The 19721-nt window shown below is 42.6% G+C and overlaps 1 protein-coding gene across 8 annotated transcripts in view; it reads left to right on the forward strand.

The window, feature by feature from the left end:
- The window catches only part of Bbs9 (Bardet-Biedl syndrome 9), a 406692-nt gene that overhangs the window by 321891 nt on the left and 65080 nt on the right, over positions 1-19721 (forward strand). For all 8 annotated transcript variants that reach the window (XM_029481549.1, XM_029481548.1, XM_021173327.2 and 5 more), the window contains one exon: positions 13050-13272. In XM_029481549.1, coding sequence (XP_029337409.1) covers positions 13050-13272 — 223 coding nt within the window. The remainder of the gene's footprint in view (positions 1-13049; positions 13273-19721) is intronic.

The following is a 19721-nucleotide window of genomic DNA, read 5'->3' on the forward strand; positions in this document are numbered from 1 at the left end:
CTCTCCCTTTCTTTTGTCCTTTCACTCTTGCTTTCTCTTATTCATTTGTCACTTTCCAGTAGCAAAGAAATGCTAGTATTTCAGATTAGTACATGTACTTTTTTTAAAGGTGCTAAAACATATATGCACCAGATGTACTTTGTAGAGATGATTTGTCTACTGAGAATAATATTGAAAACTTTGTTTTGTCTCTAAGAGGTCTTAAGTATAGTTTCACTGATAGAATAATTAAAATTTTCCACTGTCCTCTTTCTGTAATTATGGCATAATGTAGTCTGAAATAATATTTTATTACTGTGTGTAGTAGGGCTTTTGTGTATGTGCTTGCTGTGTGTCTAACCCAGACCATTAGGAATGCTAAGTATATTTTCTACCATTGAGCTCTACTCCCGTGCTCCCAATAACTTTAAATTATAAAACAAATACCTTTCAGGCTAGGAGTAGAAGATATTTGAGAGCATAAAATCTTAAAGGGAGCAGGGTTGAAAGTCTATCCCATCTATTTTGAAGTCCTATAGAACATACTGTGTCTACTCCTGCCAATGAGGGTTGTATTAGAGGTTGTGACAGTAACACATTAACATCTTGTTCCTCTGATGCCTCACAGAAGCCAAAAGTCATACAGGTGTAGTGTGTGTGTGTGTGTACATATACACACATTTTTAGGCTCAATGGGATTATCTTTTTTCAAGTCATTTAATTATCTAATGAATTTTTATTAAGGACTTACTAGTTTTTAAGCACTGTTTGGGCTACGATATAACTTGTAAACAAAATATATTTATGTGTTATTTTTGGTGGTTTTAACTCAAATTCATTAGCAAATATTGTAATCCTGAACTCTCCAATACAGTAGCCACTTACAAAACAAAATATAAATAAGCTGACGTGAAATAAATTGACTTCATTATCTGTCTTTCACTCGCTAGTAGCTACATGTGATGGGTGCTTGCTCCTTAGACAGTGCAGACAGAGAAGTCTGGCATTCCAGAAAGTCTCTAGCCTAGCAGTGGTAAGCATCAGGAAGAAACAGGGCTATATCCGTTGGATTCATCACAGCACATAATAGTAAACTAATAAAAGCAGAGCAGGAGACTGGCATGAAATTCCTTCCTGATGTCTGATTTACCGTCCCTTATTTGTGGTGTCCTGGGATCAGTGTGGTCATATGTCAACACCAGGTCCTTGTAGAAACAAGAGCTTACCTGAGAGATCTGAATGTATCTGCATAAAGGGAGGCAGGAGACAGCAGCATTGTTGTTGCTCTGCCTTTGATATAGTTTAGAAGTATTCTAAAGACTCATGCATGCCCTGGGAGCCTGGCTGCTAGCCTGCGACACTACTGAGAGATGGTAGACCCCTGAGGGGGTGGAACCTAGTGGAAGGGAGTGTGTCATGAAGGTAGCTGAAAGGGATCCTGGGATCACAGCCATGTCTTCCGTCTCTCACTTTCTCTCTGTCCTGAGGTGAGAACTGCTTTGCCATGTGCTACCACGATGATACTATTTATGTCTTGCCACAGACCCAAAGGCAGCATGGCCAAACGACCGTGGTTGATAACCCTGAAGCTGTGGGTCCAAGTAAACCTTCCTTCCTTATAATTTAGGTATAACCTCAGGTTTTCATCACAGCAACCAAAAGCAAAGTATAGTATCCTCCACATGGCCTTGGCAAATACTGTTGCCGTTATGAATCTTTTCTGCCAGCGTGAACATGGCCTTTGAATTCTTTTGATTGCCGTCTCCTGGATACTTGCTTTATTCTGGATTGGATGTGGATGAATTCTCTTTGCCCTTCCTGATCCCAGCTCAGATCTGCTTCTCATTATTTTAGTAAACAGCTCAGATGACTGGAGTTTTCATCCAGCCGATGGCAAGAGAGCAAGGAGGAGGAGGACTGGGGTCTGAGTGGGCTGCCGGAGCCTTCTCTTTCTGAGGTCCGTGTGTGTTCACTTGGCTCTGGGGGAGCCTGGAATGAAAAGAGCAAGAGTGTGCTGGTGTGGAGACCTGGCTTTGTAGACTCCACATGGCATAGCATTTGTCTTGATAGTTCAATTCCTTTGAATTGCATTCAATATCTTTTGCAGTATTTTCTACCATTTGAAAAAGAAATGTTTTATTGTATTCTCAAGGACTTAATAGTTAACTTTCCCTGGTACTAACTTTTAAAACTCCCTGAGAAAGTTGGATGGAAATTCACATCAACGGAAGAGGGAGACTTGAACCTTCAGTCTAATTGATTGATGGTTCCTTTTACAAACGGATACGGAAAGGAAACTTATTTTTAACATGTTGAACATGGTTCATGTGAGAAAGCAGATGTTTATAATAGGAAGTGCTATTGTACGGAGGGACTTATCGAGGCTCACTTCTAAGGCTGAAAGGCGCCTAGGCCACAGGTCAGATTTGAAGTCAGAACCATTGTGCCTGCTGTCTGGACCGAGTGATGACTAATCACCACCATTACTAATGAGCCTGCTCAAAAGAGAAACAGGAGGAAGTCTGCTGTCACTATTAAGTCTGCCTTTGTGATGGCTCAAGTATCATCACAATTATAACTGTCTATGGGAATGTGGGCCAGAAAGTAAATATTTTGGTATTTCCCATGGTCCTAGCCAGCAAGATAAACATGTGGAATTAGTTTCTTATTCATAATGGCCATATAAGATGCAACTGCTATTGTTTAATTATATAATATTCTGTATTACCAGAGTTGACTACAACATACAGTCCAAAGCTTTTAAGAATTCCTTTCTGGAAAGCTCCTTGCCTCTGGCCATTTCCTTTCTACCTGACTGCCTGTGCTGGCATTTGAAACAGCCTTTTTGCCATTTCTATGGAGGTCATCTGTCATGTCTCTGGAGCCCAGCACCCCAGTCCTCCTGCTTCACACCTGGTTCTGTGCTTGCCTGGGCTCTGAGGCACCTGCATGGAGTTCGAGTGCCAGTGCTGGACAGCCAGGGCTTCGTGTCCCCTGGCTCTGCCATTTCTCATTTCTAAACTCCCCCGTCTGTGCCTCCACAGCATCTCCTCATCAATCGCCAGAAGCTGTGCTGAGTCTCATCAAAGCAGAGCCACTGGCTTTGTCTTCCTGTAGATAGCACTGGCTGTTTGTCCATCTACCTGCTTGCTGTAGGCAGGTCAGTCTGTCTCCCCCCTTTTTCCTTCTGGGCTGTATTCCCTTGTGGACTCCAGCAGGGCATGACACTGTTTTCCTTCACATTGTTCCAACATTGTCAAGTGTTCTTCTCTACATGTCCAATAAATTCAAGAACAGATTCTTTTGCATCCACACAGAGTTGAAGCACAGAGTTATTAGTCTATCATCATTTAGAGGACGAAACTCCACATTTTATTATAATCTCTCAAATAATTACAGATGTTCTTCCATAACTGTAAAGTTTTTCAAAGATCACTTTTTACAAGGGAAACATTCTACCTCTTTTTCTATGCTCTTTATTTTGTGAACTGCACCAAATGTTTTTGTGTTGAATAAGAGCAAAGCATTTTTTGATATATGGATCTTTTTGGTCTGTTTTTTGGTTTTGTTTTTGTTTTTGAGACAGGGTTTTTCTGTAACACCCCTGGCTGTCCTGGAATTCTCTTTGTAGACCAGGCTGGTCTCAAACTCACAGAGATCCACCTGCCTCTACCTCCCAAGTGCTGGTATTAAAGGTGTGTGCCACCATGCCTAGCTCATATAGATCCATCATATAAATACATTAAGCTAGATGACCAGCACATGTATAGTCATGTGAGATATAGTATCATAATGTCTTAGTCATTGTCTTAGTTTGGGTTTCCATTGCTGTGAACAGACACCATGACCAAGGCTACTCTTATAAGGATGTCATTTATTTGGTGCTGGTTTACAGATTCAGAAGTTTAGTCCATTATCATCAAGGTGGGAAGCATTGCAGCATACAGGCAGGCATGGTTCAGGAGGAGCTGAGAATTCTATATTGTCATCTGAAGGCTGCTAGCAGAACACTGACTTCCAGGCAGCTAGCACTAGGGTATTAAAGCCCACACCCACAGTGACACACCTATGCTAATAAGGCTATACCTCCTAATAGTGCCACTCCTTGGGCCAACCGTATTCAAGCCACCACATTCCACTCCCTGGCCCCCATGCACTTGTTCAAATAATTGAGTCTATGGGGCCATACTTAGCCATAGCATAATGCAAAATACATTTTGTTCAGCTTCAAAAGTCCCATAGTCTATAACAATGTTAAAAGTCTCAACAATGTTAAAAGTCTAAAGTTCAAAGCCTCTTCTGAGATTCATCCAATCACTTAACTGTAATCCCTTATAAAGTCAAAATAAAAAAAAATCAGATTACATACTTCTAACATCACAGGATGTATATTACCATTCTAAAACATCATAGTGAGGAAATACTGGACCAAAGCAAGACCCAAAACAAACTGGACAAACTGCAAACTCTGCATCTTCATGTCTAATGTCAAAGTGCTCTTCAGATCTCTAACTCCTTTCACCTTTGTTGACTGCAACACAGTTCTTTTTGGCTGGTTCTACTCCCTTTTTAGCAGCTTTTCTCAGCAAGTATACCATGGCTCTGGCGTCTCTTAACATCTTGGAGTATCCAAGACAACTTCAACTTCACAGTTTCTTGATCCATGTCTGGGATTCACATATGATCTTCCTCAAAAGGGCTAGCGTCACTTATCCAGCTCTGCCCTCTGTAGCACTGTACACTCTGTTTGACTCCACTCCACTCCTGATGTTGTTCTTGGTGATTATGCCATGGCACTGGCATCTTCAATACACTGGGGTCTTCCACTGCAACTAGGCTTTACCCACAGCCTCTCATAGGCTCCCTTCATGGTGCCAAGCCCCAAGTTCTTTGCAAGGCCCCTTCAGTTCTGGGCTGTCAATTGCAACTGAGGCTCTACCTTTATCAGTGGCCTTCCCTGGCCTCTCATAGTGCCAAACCTCAGCTACTCTCCAATAACCTCTTCATACCTTCAAAACCAGGACCACCCAGGTGATTCTTTTACCAAGTCAAGCTTCAATACAAGGTACATCCTTGGTTATCTCTGGAACACAGCTTCTTTGTGCTCTCAGAAAACTCTCCCCAGAACATTTCACCTCAGTGATGCTGGTCTCCTCTTAATCACTGATACTTTCATAGCTCCAGCTATTCAGTATCAATTGTCCCAGTAACCTCTTCTACCCTTAACTCTAAATCAAGAGCCACATGGCTGAAGCTGACAAGGTCTGCTGCTTGCTGGGGCTGGAACATGGCCTCCTTGTTCTAAAACATTATCACCAGATTTCTGTCTTCCAACTCCTTCACTGCCTAACCTTGGCTGTCCTGGTACTTGCTCTGTAGATTGACCTTGAACTCAGAGATCTGCATGGCTGTCTCCTGAATACTGGGATTAAAGAAATGTATCACCATGCCTGGACTTAAGTGTTTATTCAACTAGAACCTGCTCTATCCTAAGCTGGCTTTGAACTCAGAGATCTGTTTGCCTCTATCTCCTGATTAAAGTTGTGTACCACCATGCTTGAGCCTACTCTTTTCCTGGCCACTATTCCCCAAGATCCGGATCAAAAGCCAATGGCCTCCATTTCTGGATTGTAGTTCATTCCAGATTAAAAGTCTGAATGGAAGCAATAACCAGATAATAATAATGCCTATATATAACTATTCCTTGTTCAATGGCAAATTCGTAAACGTTAAACTTAGCTGGGTGAGATCTTGCCCCAAAGTCACCAGTCTGTAATCTGTTTATCTCCATGAACACAGGATTTAGCTCCATCGCTCTTCCTAATGCCCTTTTATTACTTGAACCATACATTTTGTATTTTTTTTAAGATTACAGATTAGATCACAGATTAAGCGTTATCAAGATGTCCTTCATGAGACTAAACCACAAGACAGAGAGTTTAGGATTGTTTTGAGACTTTCTTTGAGAATGCAATTAATTTGACTATTTTCACCTTAGCCTCAGGCAGACTCTTTGGACAAGGCCAAAAGCAGCCACATTCTTTACCAAAATATCACATGAGCAGTCTCTTGGCCAGTTACTAAAATTCTTCTCCCTTGAAACCTCTAGAGCCAGGCTTCCACAGTTCAAATCACCCTCAGCAAAACAAAGTCTTCCATATATCTACTAGGATATCTCATTAAGCCCCACTTAAAGCGTTCCACTGCTTTCCAAATCCAAAGTCCCCAAATTCTCATTCTTTCAAGCAAAAGCACAGTCAGGCTTATACCTCACTCCTGGTACTAACTTCTGTCTTAGTTAGGATTTCCATTGCTGTGAAGAGATGCCCTAACTAATGCAACTTTTATAAGAGATTACATTTAATTGGAGCTGGCTTACAGGTTTAGAGCTTCAGTCCATTTTCATCAAAACACGAAGCATGGCAGCATCCAGGCAGGCATGGTGCAGGCAGAGCTCCGAGTTCTACCTCTTGTTCTGAAGGCAAACAGGAGAAGACTGACTTCCAGGCAGCTAGGAGTACGGTCTCAAAGCCCATTTCTATAGTGACATACTTCCTCCAACAAGGTCACACATCCTAATAGTGCCACTCCCTGAGTCACGCATATGCAAACCACCACAAAAGGTAAAGGGACAGCATATATGATAATGGCTCCCTAAAGTTATAGACCCAAGTTCAGTGAGTTGTATAGACCTTGGGTCTGGGTAACTGTGTGCTGTGTGATAGTTTTATTTAATTTCAATTAAATTAATTTTAATTAAATTAATTCAATTAACACACTTAAAAATAAATATTCACTATTTAAAAGTTGAGGTTACTCACATGACAGCTATCTGTATGCAAGTACAGTCTGGGATCCTCATACAGTGACATATTTCACATTTCTCAGAGTGTATCCCAGTTGTAAAATGTGCTTGACTGTATACTCAAGCATCCACCTACCCACATAACCTAACAACAGAGATAAATTCAAGAATTTTTGTCTTACCAGTGATAAATGTGCACATGTGACAGCCATTGATAAGCACACTTCGCTTCCTGTGCCTTAGCCATATTTGGCAATAAGTGGTAAAACAGACATTTACTAAAATGCACATAGCTGCTTATTTCTGATACTGTCTTTCCAGAGATCACTCTAGGAAAACATATATCATAAAGCTAACACTATATCAGAAATCTAAGTTAATGAACTAAGAGAATGGTAGAGTCCATTTGGTATCATAATGTTTATAATTATGAAATACTGAAGCAAACTAAATACTAATTTTTGAAAAACATAAATGTATTGAATAGAATATGATGCCATACCCGGATTAAAGTGTCTTCTAGAGCAAAATGCTGAATTGATTCCGTGTCCTTATGTATGTTATCAGACTTCAGATACAGGCCTCTTCATCTGTACACTGATAAAGGAACCTGTACTTCAAACAGTTTGGTTTTGAAGCAGGGGTGGGTGGAGAGTGGGGGGAGGGACTGTGACCATCCAGATAATGTCTGACCTCGTAAACGGACAGCACAGAGGAGGAACAGGATACTCAGAGTATGAGTAAACTTGTCTACAGGCGCCTGGGAGGGGATGAACTTACAGTCTGCAGTCTGAGGCTCTAGCAGGTCAGCAGCATCAGGGTCATGGCTCACCGGTTAGACTGGATGCTGTGACTTGAGAAAGGAATCGGCTTCTGTTCCAGGTGTATCCTTTCTTAGGATTTTTTTTTTTTAACTACATACTCTGGACTTCGTTTTGTTTGGCTGTGACCTTACTATAAGTGATCCACTTAAGCACAATAAATGAATAAAGCAATACATGTACAAGTTATCTATACATGTATCCAAATTATATTTTTTAGCAGAAAGGAACCAAAATTACCTTGTTTGCTTAGTTTCTATCAACTAAACTGCATAAGCCCCCTTTATGTTTTATGTCATTTGGAGGTGACAACAGTAATAAATCAGTAATAAAAAAAGTTCTTAAAAAAATAAAAGCAGACTGACACACCCTTAGGAAACCAAATGTGTTAATCCATATTTTCTAAAACTATGATCCAGGCGGCGTGTGTGTAGCTGAACGGTAGGTCACATGCTTAGCACATCCAACAACCTGGTTCAGTCCTCAGCATCACTGGGAAACCGTCACAAAACGAAATCCAGGGACATTTGTGGTGCATTTGGAAACTTTATTTGCTAGGGTGTGTGGTTTTCATGAGGATAGTCTTAATACCCCTGAAAATGTGTGAGGATGAATTGAATGCCCGATGTGGGACCAGGTGTGTGACAAGCATCCAGATGGGGTCGTCACTACTGTAGTTCAGCAGTGAGATGCCGGGTGCTGGGGCCCTCCCATTCCTCCATATATTGTTAAGAGAAACAAAAGCAAGAGGACTTGCAGTTAAGCTCTGATGGCGTGCTTTTTAACACTTCAAATGTTAAGTAATCATTCAAAGAGTGCTGTGAGTCTCATTTAGACATAATTTTTTAAAATAACATATTGCGTTCCTGAGTAAGAAAAAATATGTAAGCAACCTGCATTGGATCAGGTGTTTCTCTTAAGTCAGTACCATAGGCCACTGCACGGCACTTCCTCCTATGGCAGCAGGAAGGTGTCATGGAGGGGGTCAGGCATGCTTAACACTGCTGCACCACTGTCTCAACTGGCTTCTGCGCCTCAGAAATTCCTTTACAGTGTTGCATTGGCTCCTCCCTCAGTTGGATCACATGTTTCTGAAGGTGAAGAAGCCTCTGTCCAGAGCCAGCAGTTCCTCTTAGGCAAACTGGTGTTTCCTTTGCAGAAGTGGAATGAGGCAGATCTCATTGGTGGCCTTGCTGACTTCAGTGTTGCTCGCATATGGTGGGAATGCATGTACCTGGGTGGCAGTGACAGGCTTTCTTTCTCTGTGGGGGTCGGTTAGCCTTATGCTCTAGGAAGCATTGCTTTGCAAAAATAGGAACATTGCTTTTTGAGTGATTCATGCTTGCTTCACTAACTTTAGGTTCATAGTCTTCCCTTGCTTTTCTGTACATACAGGAAAAGTTTTGGTAACTAACAAGACACCATATGAGTCTTAAAAATTTTTATAAATAATATTTGTGATGTGTGTGTGTGTGTGTGTGTTTACACCCGTGCGTGTGTACAATGTTGCGAACATGGTGGTCAGAAGAAAGCCCTTCCTATCTTGAATAACTTACTTGAGGATTTTGGTTCTAGAACAAGGACTAGAGGATAAAACAAATCCTGCTGAAGTCTTTAAATCTACCACTCTCTAAATATATGTTTTTTTCTACATCATTATAGTTTATATTTTTCTGTTATTGATAATGCAAGGTACTTACAGGTAGGAGCTATATCTGAGTCTCTTTCATTTTTTAATTTCACAGTACTTAATATCATGTACTATTTAATCATACATATTTTTAAAAATAAATACAAATGAATCTCAGGACTCGTAAACATGACCAACCTGGTACATGCCTCTGCAATGCAAGCAATGCGATGGTAAGGTGGCAGATAGTGACCAGAGAATTCTGGGAAACTCTCTGAGGCTCTAGTGTACCCAGTGACCAACCACAGGAGACCCTGCCTTACATAAACAGGAAGTGAAGACTGGTGCCCAAAGTTACTCTCTGGCTTTGATACACATGCTTTGGCAGTTATGTACCCACACTCTCACACCTGAACACATATGCACAAACATGCATGCGTGCCATACATAGAGAAACAGATATAAATTAATTTATGGACTTCCCCTGAAGTGTATAAAACCATTTAAAGTTATACCACTTCATATTCATTACAGTTTTGAAATTTGAATTGTGGTAACTAGCCTTATTTTCATTTGATTTCTATGGAGAAAAATGGCATGTTACATTATACTATAGATGGTGTACTGTTCTAGCACTTCTCTGGATTTTAATTCTAGTTGAGGGTGATCAAAATAGAAGCCCTTCCTGCAGCCACTGGCAACCTTGACAGAGAAGGCAGCAGGAAGCCATACCCTAAAACATCGATGTTTCTGTGTGGTCTCAGAAAGCCACACTTGAGGGGAGAGAGGAAAACAGGGGAAGATCCCGTAAAGCAGTGGTATTTGGGGACATTCTTTTCTCTTGCATTTCATCATGCAGCAAGGCTGGGGTCCAGTTCCTCACAGGGCACCGGGGAGAAGAAGAGGTCCATCTTGTCAGAGTAACATCCCAAGAGGGTCACAAAGTGCAGTTCAGGTAGAGAACTAGGGCACAAAGTTCACCCTGTGGGGAAGAGCCAAGGCTTGAGGAAACCAAAGGGAAAGGTGCAGTTATCCAGACTTGAGGAGATCAGCCCCTTCAACCCTGATCTGAACAAGTCGATTTCCACCACTGAAAAGGGCTACAACGAAGGCAAAGCAAAATAAGATGCACACTCAAGCCCATCCCTTCCTACTTCCTGCCTCACCCAGGCTTTTGCTCACTTAGGCAACACATGGGCCAGCCGTGATGTTAAAGCTATAGACTTGAGAACTAAAGCCAAAGGTGGTTTCACAAAAGGGCACGTGCTTACTTCTCTTGTAGAAGTTTAAGCAGTAATTTCTCATATCAATACTGCCTTTCACTCTTGAAATACATGGTAGATTACTAGTCTGAATAAAGGATGGGAACCTGGCATCTGCAGGTGGGCACAAGTGTGCTTTCAGTGCTGGTAACGGCGGCAAGGGGCTGGGCGCCAAGGAGGTATGAGGACAGCTCAGCCCCCAGCTCCCCATGCTTGAGTGTCCACTTCCTGAAAAATGTTTTGCTTTATATTTTATTAGCTAGTTGTGCTATCTGCTTACTCATGTATTATCACATTGAGTTTCTCCTAAGAAACTCTTCACCATCTCTTAGCTCACAAGCACACTCTTATGATTGTATTTGAATCTATGCAGTAGTTTAGGCCCTCTAAATATTTTATTAGCAATCTAAGTATTGTTACTATGTCTCATTATATGAAATATCTATAATAAATATATTGTTTACTGCTCTAGTAATAGAGGAACCTGTAAGAATGGAATGTAAAATTGAAGCAGACTAAATTCGTGCAATAGCCGACTTTATTCAGAGCACTAGACAATTTATACTCAGAGGCATTGGTTAAGACCCTTCCTAACACCTGGACCCTTTACTACAGTTCCTTATGTTGTGGTGACCCCAGCCATAACATTTTTTATTGCTGCATTATAATTGTAATTTTGCTACTGTTATGAATTGTAGTGCAAATATCTGATATGCAGGATATCTGATATGCAAGCCCCAAAGGGTTCATGAGCCGCAGGCTGAGAAGCACTGCTTTGAGGGTTAGGAACAGTCACATGAGTAACGTGTATAGTCAGAAACCAAGCTCCACATTGCTGCCCAGGGCTATGGAATAGCAATCGGCAGTTGTGATGACCAATCTGAAGTAAACTCACGCTGCACCTGGGAGGGGCACGAGAGCACATTCCTAGAACAATTCTGTGGTTCTGAAGAAACTGAGGCCACACAACTCTTATCTTGTTTTCTTGGAGTTTTCTCATAGACACCCAGAGTTCCCCTCATAAGACTCCATTCTTGGACCATGTTCTGACAACACATAACACGGTTTTTGACTTGTTCTGCACCTTGGCAGCAGGAAAAGTCATTCTGTAGGGGTCTTCCGTGTGAGTAATTATGGTCTACTTTTGTTTTCTACTAAGCTAATGCAGTCTGTTTATAAATACAGCAGGTTGCTTAAATGATCAGTCTAAATGACAGAACTGCTTTCATGCTGAAATGGCCACAGAGCATATAGATGCTAAAGGGTCTTGCAGGACTCACTCTTACACTCCGGAGGACTTTGTCAAAAGCTCCAAAAGCAACTTAGAAAAATGTCCTCTCTGAGAAGGTTACTAAAGGCAATTTTAGATATTAGTCTGATGTAGATTTTTGCTAGTAGTAGAAAGATGTCTTTGTAGCAACTAGTGGTTTATTGTGTTATAGTTATTTGGAGTAGGACACTGCTTTAAAGATCTTTAATTTCTCTTGAAAGGATTCTCAGGTTCATTTTTCTTTTTCCTCATTTGCTGGGCATCTATCACAGGGAGATAGAAATGGGTCAATGGAATCAAAAGTCTTGGTTTACTGTTTATGGCAGTCAGAGGGAAGCTCCCTGGTGGGTATAGAGAGACTCTGGACTTTGGTTTAAGAACCAACTCTATGTGCCTGGAAGGAATGAGGAAGGAACCTGAGCTGTATAGTCATTGCTCATCCAGAGCTCAGTTCAGCTACCAATAGAGCAGAGATGACTAGAGGCCAGGCTTGTAGGTAGGACTCCTAGGAAGCAGGAGGCAAGTGTCCTCCTAACTTTAATGCCTTACACCCTCTGTCGGGAAGATCTTACTCAGTTATCCTTACATTGCTTTTATGGGCTCTTCCTGCCATACAGCCTTTACTTCTTGAACCTGCCAGTTTGGTCCCTTTGGCACTAGTACAGTGTGCTGCTGCTGTTTTTGCTGGTGCTAAGGTCCCAGTGCAGCAGTGATGTTCCTAGAATTGCAGCCTCCACATTTTAAGGTGACACCACACTTCCTGGGGTCTTTACTATAGCTCATACAATTGCTCCAAAGAAAAATGGGACAAATTTTGTACCATTATTTTTGCCACGTGATACTGAAGTGGAACTAGATAGATCCTTAGAGCTCCCAAAATCCCTCTGGAGACCAGCACTGTCAGATTGGCTCAAGCAGCTGAAATGTCAGTATCTTCTCTCCATCCCAGGTGCCCCTGCTGTATCTAGGGCTTCTGTAAGGGTCAGATCTTTTTCTGCAGACTGTAAGGAAGAAGAAAGGACAATCCTGGTAGTTAAGCCACCAGATCATCAAACAGGCCTGCACTGGGGATAGATCCTATCACTGTGTTTCCTATTCTTGGCACAGGACAAAGCACTTTCCACATGTGGACTCATCTGATTGCCTCAGTCCTTGGAGGAGGCAGTCAAAAAGAACTAGTAGCTCACTACCTGAAAACCTTGCTAACGCCTTGTTAACAGTAACAAGTCCCTTTGGCTTGCTGTCGTTTGTATACAAATTCCAAATTGGCTTTTGCACACAGGGCTGGGAAGAAACCGTGGATGCTGCCATTACCTACCTTTTGAAAACCTGCCTGTCGAAGAGTTCCAAGGAGCAGGCTTTGAACCTCAGCAGCCAACTGAACATACCCAAAGACACCAGCCGACTGAAGAAGCACATCACCCTGCTGTGTGATAGGTTAGCCAAAGGTGGGCGTCTCTGCGTGAGCACAGATGCAGCGGCCCCGCAGGCCATGGTTGTGCCAGGTAAGATTCCTGCCTAAGGACAGTGCTCTTCCTAAGAGAGAAATGTGCCTACAGCTGTATTTGGGTTTAAATTTCATATTAAAATGATGATAGCCAAGAAAATTGCTTTCACATTTCCCCTCGCATATCCTGTGGTAACCACGTGGATAAATATTCTCCGGGTATTTGCTTGCTAAACATTTGTAGAATGGTATGTCTTTTTTTTTTTTTCTTCTTGACTCTGTCCTTAAATATATGACCCATTTTGTTTTGCTTCTAACCAATAAAAAGAGGATTAGAGAATAAAAGTGTTTTTAAGGAAAAGTTTTACCAAATGTGATCTTAAGATGCTGAATTTCATGAATGTAAATAACATGATACAAGGAATTAATGTGATCCAGATGAGTTAGATCTCGTGTGCTGTTTGCCTGCACTGTGATCATTGGAACGACGGGCAAGGGTCTGAGGGAAAGACCCAGGATCACAGACGCGAGCAGAGAGGACCAAGGTGCCTGCGGATCAAAGAGGGGAGAACCCCAGTTGGCCCATGAGCTCCTTCACTGAGGTCCAGACAGCTAAGCTTGCCCTCCCACAGTGTGGGTCTGAGTGGTCAGTCACACTGCACTCAGGCCCTTGGAAGCTCCTAGGCCTGCTTCTCCATCCTGACCTTTCTATAGCAGCTCGTGGACCACGATGCCAGTGACACTATTATACACTGCAGCTGTGGTTTTACTCAAGCAAGCGCCCAGTTTGAGAGGTGACATGATTCTCTTCTTCTTTCATGTATGACTTCTGTCCCTGGTGCTGATCTTCTTGCTGTTGCCTTCTTTCCCTCTTTAGTCAGAATGCCCAGAAGAGGGAATTTGGGTGGAAGCTTCAGAAGATAAACATGGAGCCTGTATAACAAGCTGATGAGCCCAGGCCTCAGGGGCAGACAGACCAGTGTTTGGGTCTTGCTTCTATTCCTTTCGCTTTAGCCCTCCCTGGGCATTGGGTTCCAACCCTGCTGTCTTCCTCTAGAACAGCAGTTCTCAACCTGTAGATCATGACCCTTTTGGGAGTTGCATATCAGATATCCTGCATACATATCAGATATTTACATTATGATTCATAACAGTAGCAGGATTATAGTTATAAAGTAACAATGAAGTAATTTTATGGTTGTGGGTCACCACACTGTGACATGAACGGGTTGCAGCATTAGGAAGGTTGAGACCACTGCTCTAGATGGTAAGAATAATGATACTTGCTTGATTGCCATGGCTTTCTGTGTGTGAAAAGCACTCGGCACCATGCTTGGGACAGAATCCCCAGTTAGGACTGCTGCTGCAGGTACATGTGGTCCATCCTTCAAAGCCAGCTTGTGATCCCAGGATGCTGCATTTGATTATTTGAAAAATAATTTTGCACTATAACTATATATAGAACCTGACCTTTACTATGAAGAGTATTTGTTAGCTGGTCTGTTGGCGGTTCTTTACCAGGGTGGGGAGGGTGGAGTTTGGTGTCTTGTCCTTGTCACATCCTCCTGCTCTTCCTTTTGATCTCCAGTCTGTTAGAGGAGTATCTTCCTAAGAAATGAGCATTACAGCTCAATGATGTATGACCTGAAAACTCTTCATTCTGATTGGCACAGAGTATGTACTCTTCCCTCCACATTACACAGGAAAGGGAGTGGGATTTCTGGAAGGAGTCCAGGAGGGGGGACTCAGCACACCTGATCTGGCAGGTTCTGTAGTCACCTGGGAGATGGGCTTCTGGGCGTGTCTGTGCCAGTTACCTTGATATAGGAAGACTCATCTTAAGTCTGGGCTGGACCCTTCTCTCTGCCTGAACTGTGCCAAATGGGAAAGCAGGCCAAGTGTAGTGTTAGTCCTCACGCCTCTGTTCCTGGCCATGGATGCTGTATGGTCCGCCTCCTTTACACATCCCCAGTTAGTGACTTTATCCTTGAACCCTGGGCCAGAATAACCCCCTTCCATCCATCCGAATGTTCCTTTCATCAGGGCATTCTTATCGCAGCAACAGGAACAGAAAGAAACTCTTGTCAGCTGAGGCCCTGTGGAGCCCAGTCTGAGCCTGGGTGGGAGCAGAAACCCAGAGTCTCCTCTAGCCACCCTTACTGCGTGTGCAACTTGGGCCCTTCTTCTGCAAGTAACCAAGCAACTGGAGAGTTGTGCGCATGCCCAGTAACCAAGCAACTGGAGAGTTGTGCGCATGTCCAGGGTTTGGAATATTTAACCTGCCAATGTAAAAACTCTGGATATGTGACTGGCAAAGACAGAGGAAAGGGAACACAGAGGGCGAAGAAATAAAGAGGAAGACAGGAAACATTTGTTCCCAGTCTAGTAGTGCTAGACGGGCCGAGCCCTGTCTGGCTGAGCACTTTTCACCAGCTACACTGAAGCTGACTGTGCTGGAGTCTGATGTCAGTCATCCCATCCCTCTTCCCTGTGGTGACTTTCCCTTCTCTGTGGGTCCAATTGTACCTCGAGTAATTGTGAGCAGCTGTGCGCCCGTCCTTTCTCATCACAGTGCTGTCACCTGAAATACTTTCCTCTCATAATTCAGACTTGTCACACATCTCATTCCCATACTTAGCTCATTCTTGGGGGAGACGAGACATGGTACGTGGCTGCTCTGTCACCACAGAAAGCAGAAGCAGGAGAAGCAGCAGTCTAGCCCAGAGCTCACACCGTCTCTGGAAGTGTTAGGTATGGAACACAGACATCCTGGCCAGCTGTGCTGAGCTCTAGGCCACACAGACCACAGCATTACAAACGCACTTCTCAGCAGAGCCCCCTCTGGGATGAGCTGTTCTCTATGCAGCCCCCACCTCTTCAGCTCCTGGGGCAGTGTGGGAGAAAGGCCACAAAGTGCTTCCCAGTCTTCTGCCTTTTCTGTGAGGACACAGGCTCCCAGGAGAGATTCATCACGTATTCATTGTGTATTTGTTTGTCCTTAACTTTTCTTCTCTCTATAAATGGCTTTATTTTTATTTTTCAAATGTGAATGATTTAATGACCTAGCTGGTCTTGTCACACATGGCTATCACTTGCTTTGTCTGTTGCAGTGCATGTGGCTGAGAGATTTAGCTTCAGCTGCCGGAAGCTGCTTTTTATGAGTTTGGTATCTAGAACATTTCAGTAACCCAAATTAAATCAAATATTTGAATATGTGTATAGGTATAGATATAGATATAGAGTCCATATAAGAATGAAAATAACTCATATCTGGAACCTCATATACACCAAGGTTTTTATTGCCTTCTTTTTTCATTTCTTTAAACTTCATTTTATTGCACAATGGTAGATGGTTTGTTAAGTGATAGTCTTAGTATAGAAGCATGGAGTGCAAATGGGTCCCGAAACAGGGATGTCAGAAAAACTTGACACAGAGAAAGAGCTTGAAGACAGTCCGGTATCAGGCAGGTGCGTGCCATAAGGGAAAACGTGCTTCAGGCACTTACAGGGGGCACTGTGGGCCAAAGCATCAACTGCGTTTGCATTTGGCTTTGTTAAGTTTGGGGTCCAAAAGGAAGATGATAAATGAGGAAGCAGCAAAGTTAGCAAGGATATGGATCAGGGATGTATTAGTTGGAGACGTGATGTGGGCCACAGGGCTTCAGCATCTTCCGCACCTTTGTTTCATTAAATGGATGGGAGGAAACTCAGAGTGCAGTCTGCGTGAGTGACTGGTGTGTCCTTGCAGAGAGAGCCAGCCTGCACTGGAGTTCTAAACTGGAGTTAGTGACCCCATTGCTGTAAGAGTTTATTGTTGTATTTGAGACTTCTTCCAATTTCAGTTTAATTCCCTGAACTTTCACAAGAATCCTGTCAGGACGTTTGTTGTTTACTTTCCTATGATTAGCCTGGGTTGGCTTATTGGTCTTTTTAAAACATTTTAGTTCATGTGAACAAGTGTTTTGCCTGCATGTTTGTCTGTGCACCTTGCATGTGACTGGTGACCCTGAGCCAGAAGAGGGTGTCATATCCCTAAGAAATGGAGTTACAGGTACTTGAGCTGCCATGTGGGTGCTGAGCTGCCATGTGGGTGCTGGGAATCAAACCTGGATCCTCAAGAGGAGCAGCCAGTGGTCCTAGCCACTGAGCATCTCTCCAACTCCTAACTGTTGGTCTTTGAGCTTTCCTAAGTTTGAGGGGCTATAAATGAAGTCCGTGTGGAAAGGGCTTCAGAGAAAGCCCTGACTGACTTCTGAGCCTTTTTGTTCTACATAGATTGTTACACTTTCTCCATACTGTTTTTAAAAAATGACTTTCAAAGTAGGAAAATTACCTGTGCATATTTTTGTTTCCTTAACTTCTAAATAGAAGTATAATGGTGTTTTATTATATAGTTTACAAAATTAAAAGTAGCAGTACATGGAAAATGCTTAGCAAAAACCTGGCACAGCACAAAATCTCACTAAATATGGGATGTTAATTAATTAATTAATTAATAATAAACTACATAGTCCCAAAGCTATTTTTACCGACGACAACTATAAAGTTAAGTAGTGTCTCAGTTAGGGCTTATATTGATAGAGCGCCATGGCCAGAAGCGCTTGGGAGAAGTGAGTTTGTTTGGTTTACACTTCAGGCAATAGTCCATCACTGAGGAAGTCAGGGCAGAAACTCAAGCATGGCAGGAACCTAAAAGCAGGAGCTGATATAGAAGTCATAGAGGAGTGGGGTGGCATCTCCCACAATGGGCTGGTTCCTCCCAAATAAATCACTAATTAAGAAAATGTCCGGTAGGCTTGCCCACAGGCCAACCTGGTAGGGGCCTTTTCTCAATTGAGGTTTTCTTCTCTCAAGTGATTCTTGCTTGTGTGAGGTTGACACAGAACAATTATGGCATTTCTTTAGATAAGAGTATGTCTTTCTGGCTGCTGTAGCACAGTGTATCCATTCTTACAATCATAGTGAGATGTGTGTACACAGAGGATCCTTCCTACACTCAAATGGCATCACTAGTGAGTCAGACTGGACTCTCCGTAGTTAACTGCTCATTGCCTGCAACACCTTCTGCGTTCTTCCTCTTCCCTTTCCTCTTGTCTAGTTCTGACTCTACCTCCGTGTGCATTCTTGTCTGCCTGGGATTCTCTTGCTTCCGCTTCTGTCAGATTACTCATGTATCGGCTTCACTTTATCCGCGGTTACCTTTCTCCAGTCACGGGCACTGGGCTGATGGATAAGAATTCCTCCCTCTGCCCAGAATTAATAATATCTGCTGGGTATCCATTTCTCCTCTTGTCTTCATTCATTTCTGTTATTTAAATAAAAAAATGTTAAGTTTTCGAAGAAAGTAATAGATTTTATAAGGACATTATCATACATATGTGCCCTTATACTTGGTTCTCAATTATTGTCCACCTACATCACCCTAAGATACACTATGGAGTTAAATATTACTTAGGGTAAGTATAGACATAGGCAAACAAATGAGGCTAAGGAGAGAGTCAAGAAAAAGGTCAAGCAGAGGAGAGCTAAGATCACGTGAGTGTGAGCGGAAATGACTGGGGAGGAGCAGTGTGGCTGGAAGAGAAAAGACCACTCAAAGGAAAAGAGAAAGTGATTTTATAGCCATAGCAAAGTTCAAAGCCCAACTAGGTAGGTATGAGAAAGATAACAAAATATAAAAATACCAGGATGTTAAAAATAAAAGAAAATCAGTACCAAATGTAGAGAAGGGAGGAGAAGGCAATACAGCTCAAAAGAGAAATAGAAACTAAAAAGGAAAAACAAACAAACAAAAAATCCCTTCACATGAAAAATAATGGATCAATGTATGAAGGGGAATAAGAAATAAAAACAAAATTCAAAACATATATTGTAGAAGGGAATTACAGAGGTCAAGAGAAAACAGAAGAGGTGTTAGACAGCTCCATTCTAGGCCTTCAAATGTGGAGACGGGTCCACTGAACTCCTGGCCTCAGGCCCTCACTATGGTTACACTGTTGTTGAATCTTTGTCTGATGTCCCATGTGGTATTTTTCTTTCTTTGGGCAGCAAGGGCTCCAGGACCAAACTTAGCTGCTCATTCTCTGGTCTGATTAGGTTCCCTCATCCTTCTAAGGCTTTATAGATCATACCTTCCAGTTTTCGTCAAGGGGTGCCTACTGACGGTGCAGAGAATATGAAAGCACACAGATCAAGGAGGTCAGTAGGGGGAGACAACCCTGCCTTTGTTACTTCACGGTCTGTGCTATTAGCCATCTGACTAGAGGGGCTCAGCTGTGGGCATCGTGGACACCCTGGAACTTCATTGTTGTTGGATTCAACAGCAGTGAAGTGTAGAAGGGAGCCTTCAGAATGTCTTCCACTACTGGCTTCAGGTTCAGAGCTGCCAACGTTAGGGTCTGTTCTTCGTTGATAAGGTGTACCTAGCCATGAAGGGCAGGCCTTTCTCTCCTTGTAGCTTTCCATTATGAGCCCAGCCATCTTCTACTAGGAGCCTCTTGAGTGCCC

The sequence above is a fragment of the Mus caroli genome, chromosome 9 (genome assembly GCF_900094665.2).
Source record: "Mus caroli chromosome 9, CAROLI_EIJ_v1.1, whole genome shotgun sequence".
Classification (NCBI taxonomy): Eukaryota; Metazoa; Chordata; class Mammalia; order Rodentia; family Muridae; genus Mus; species Mus caroli.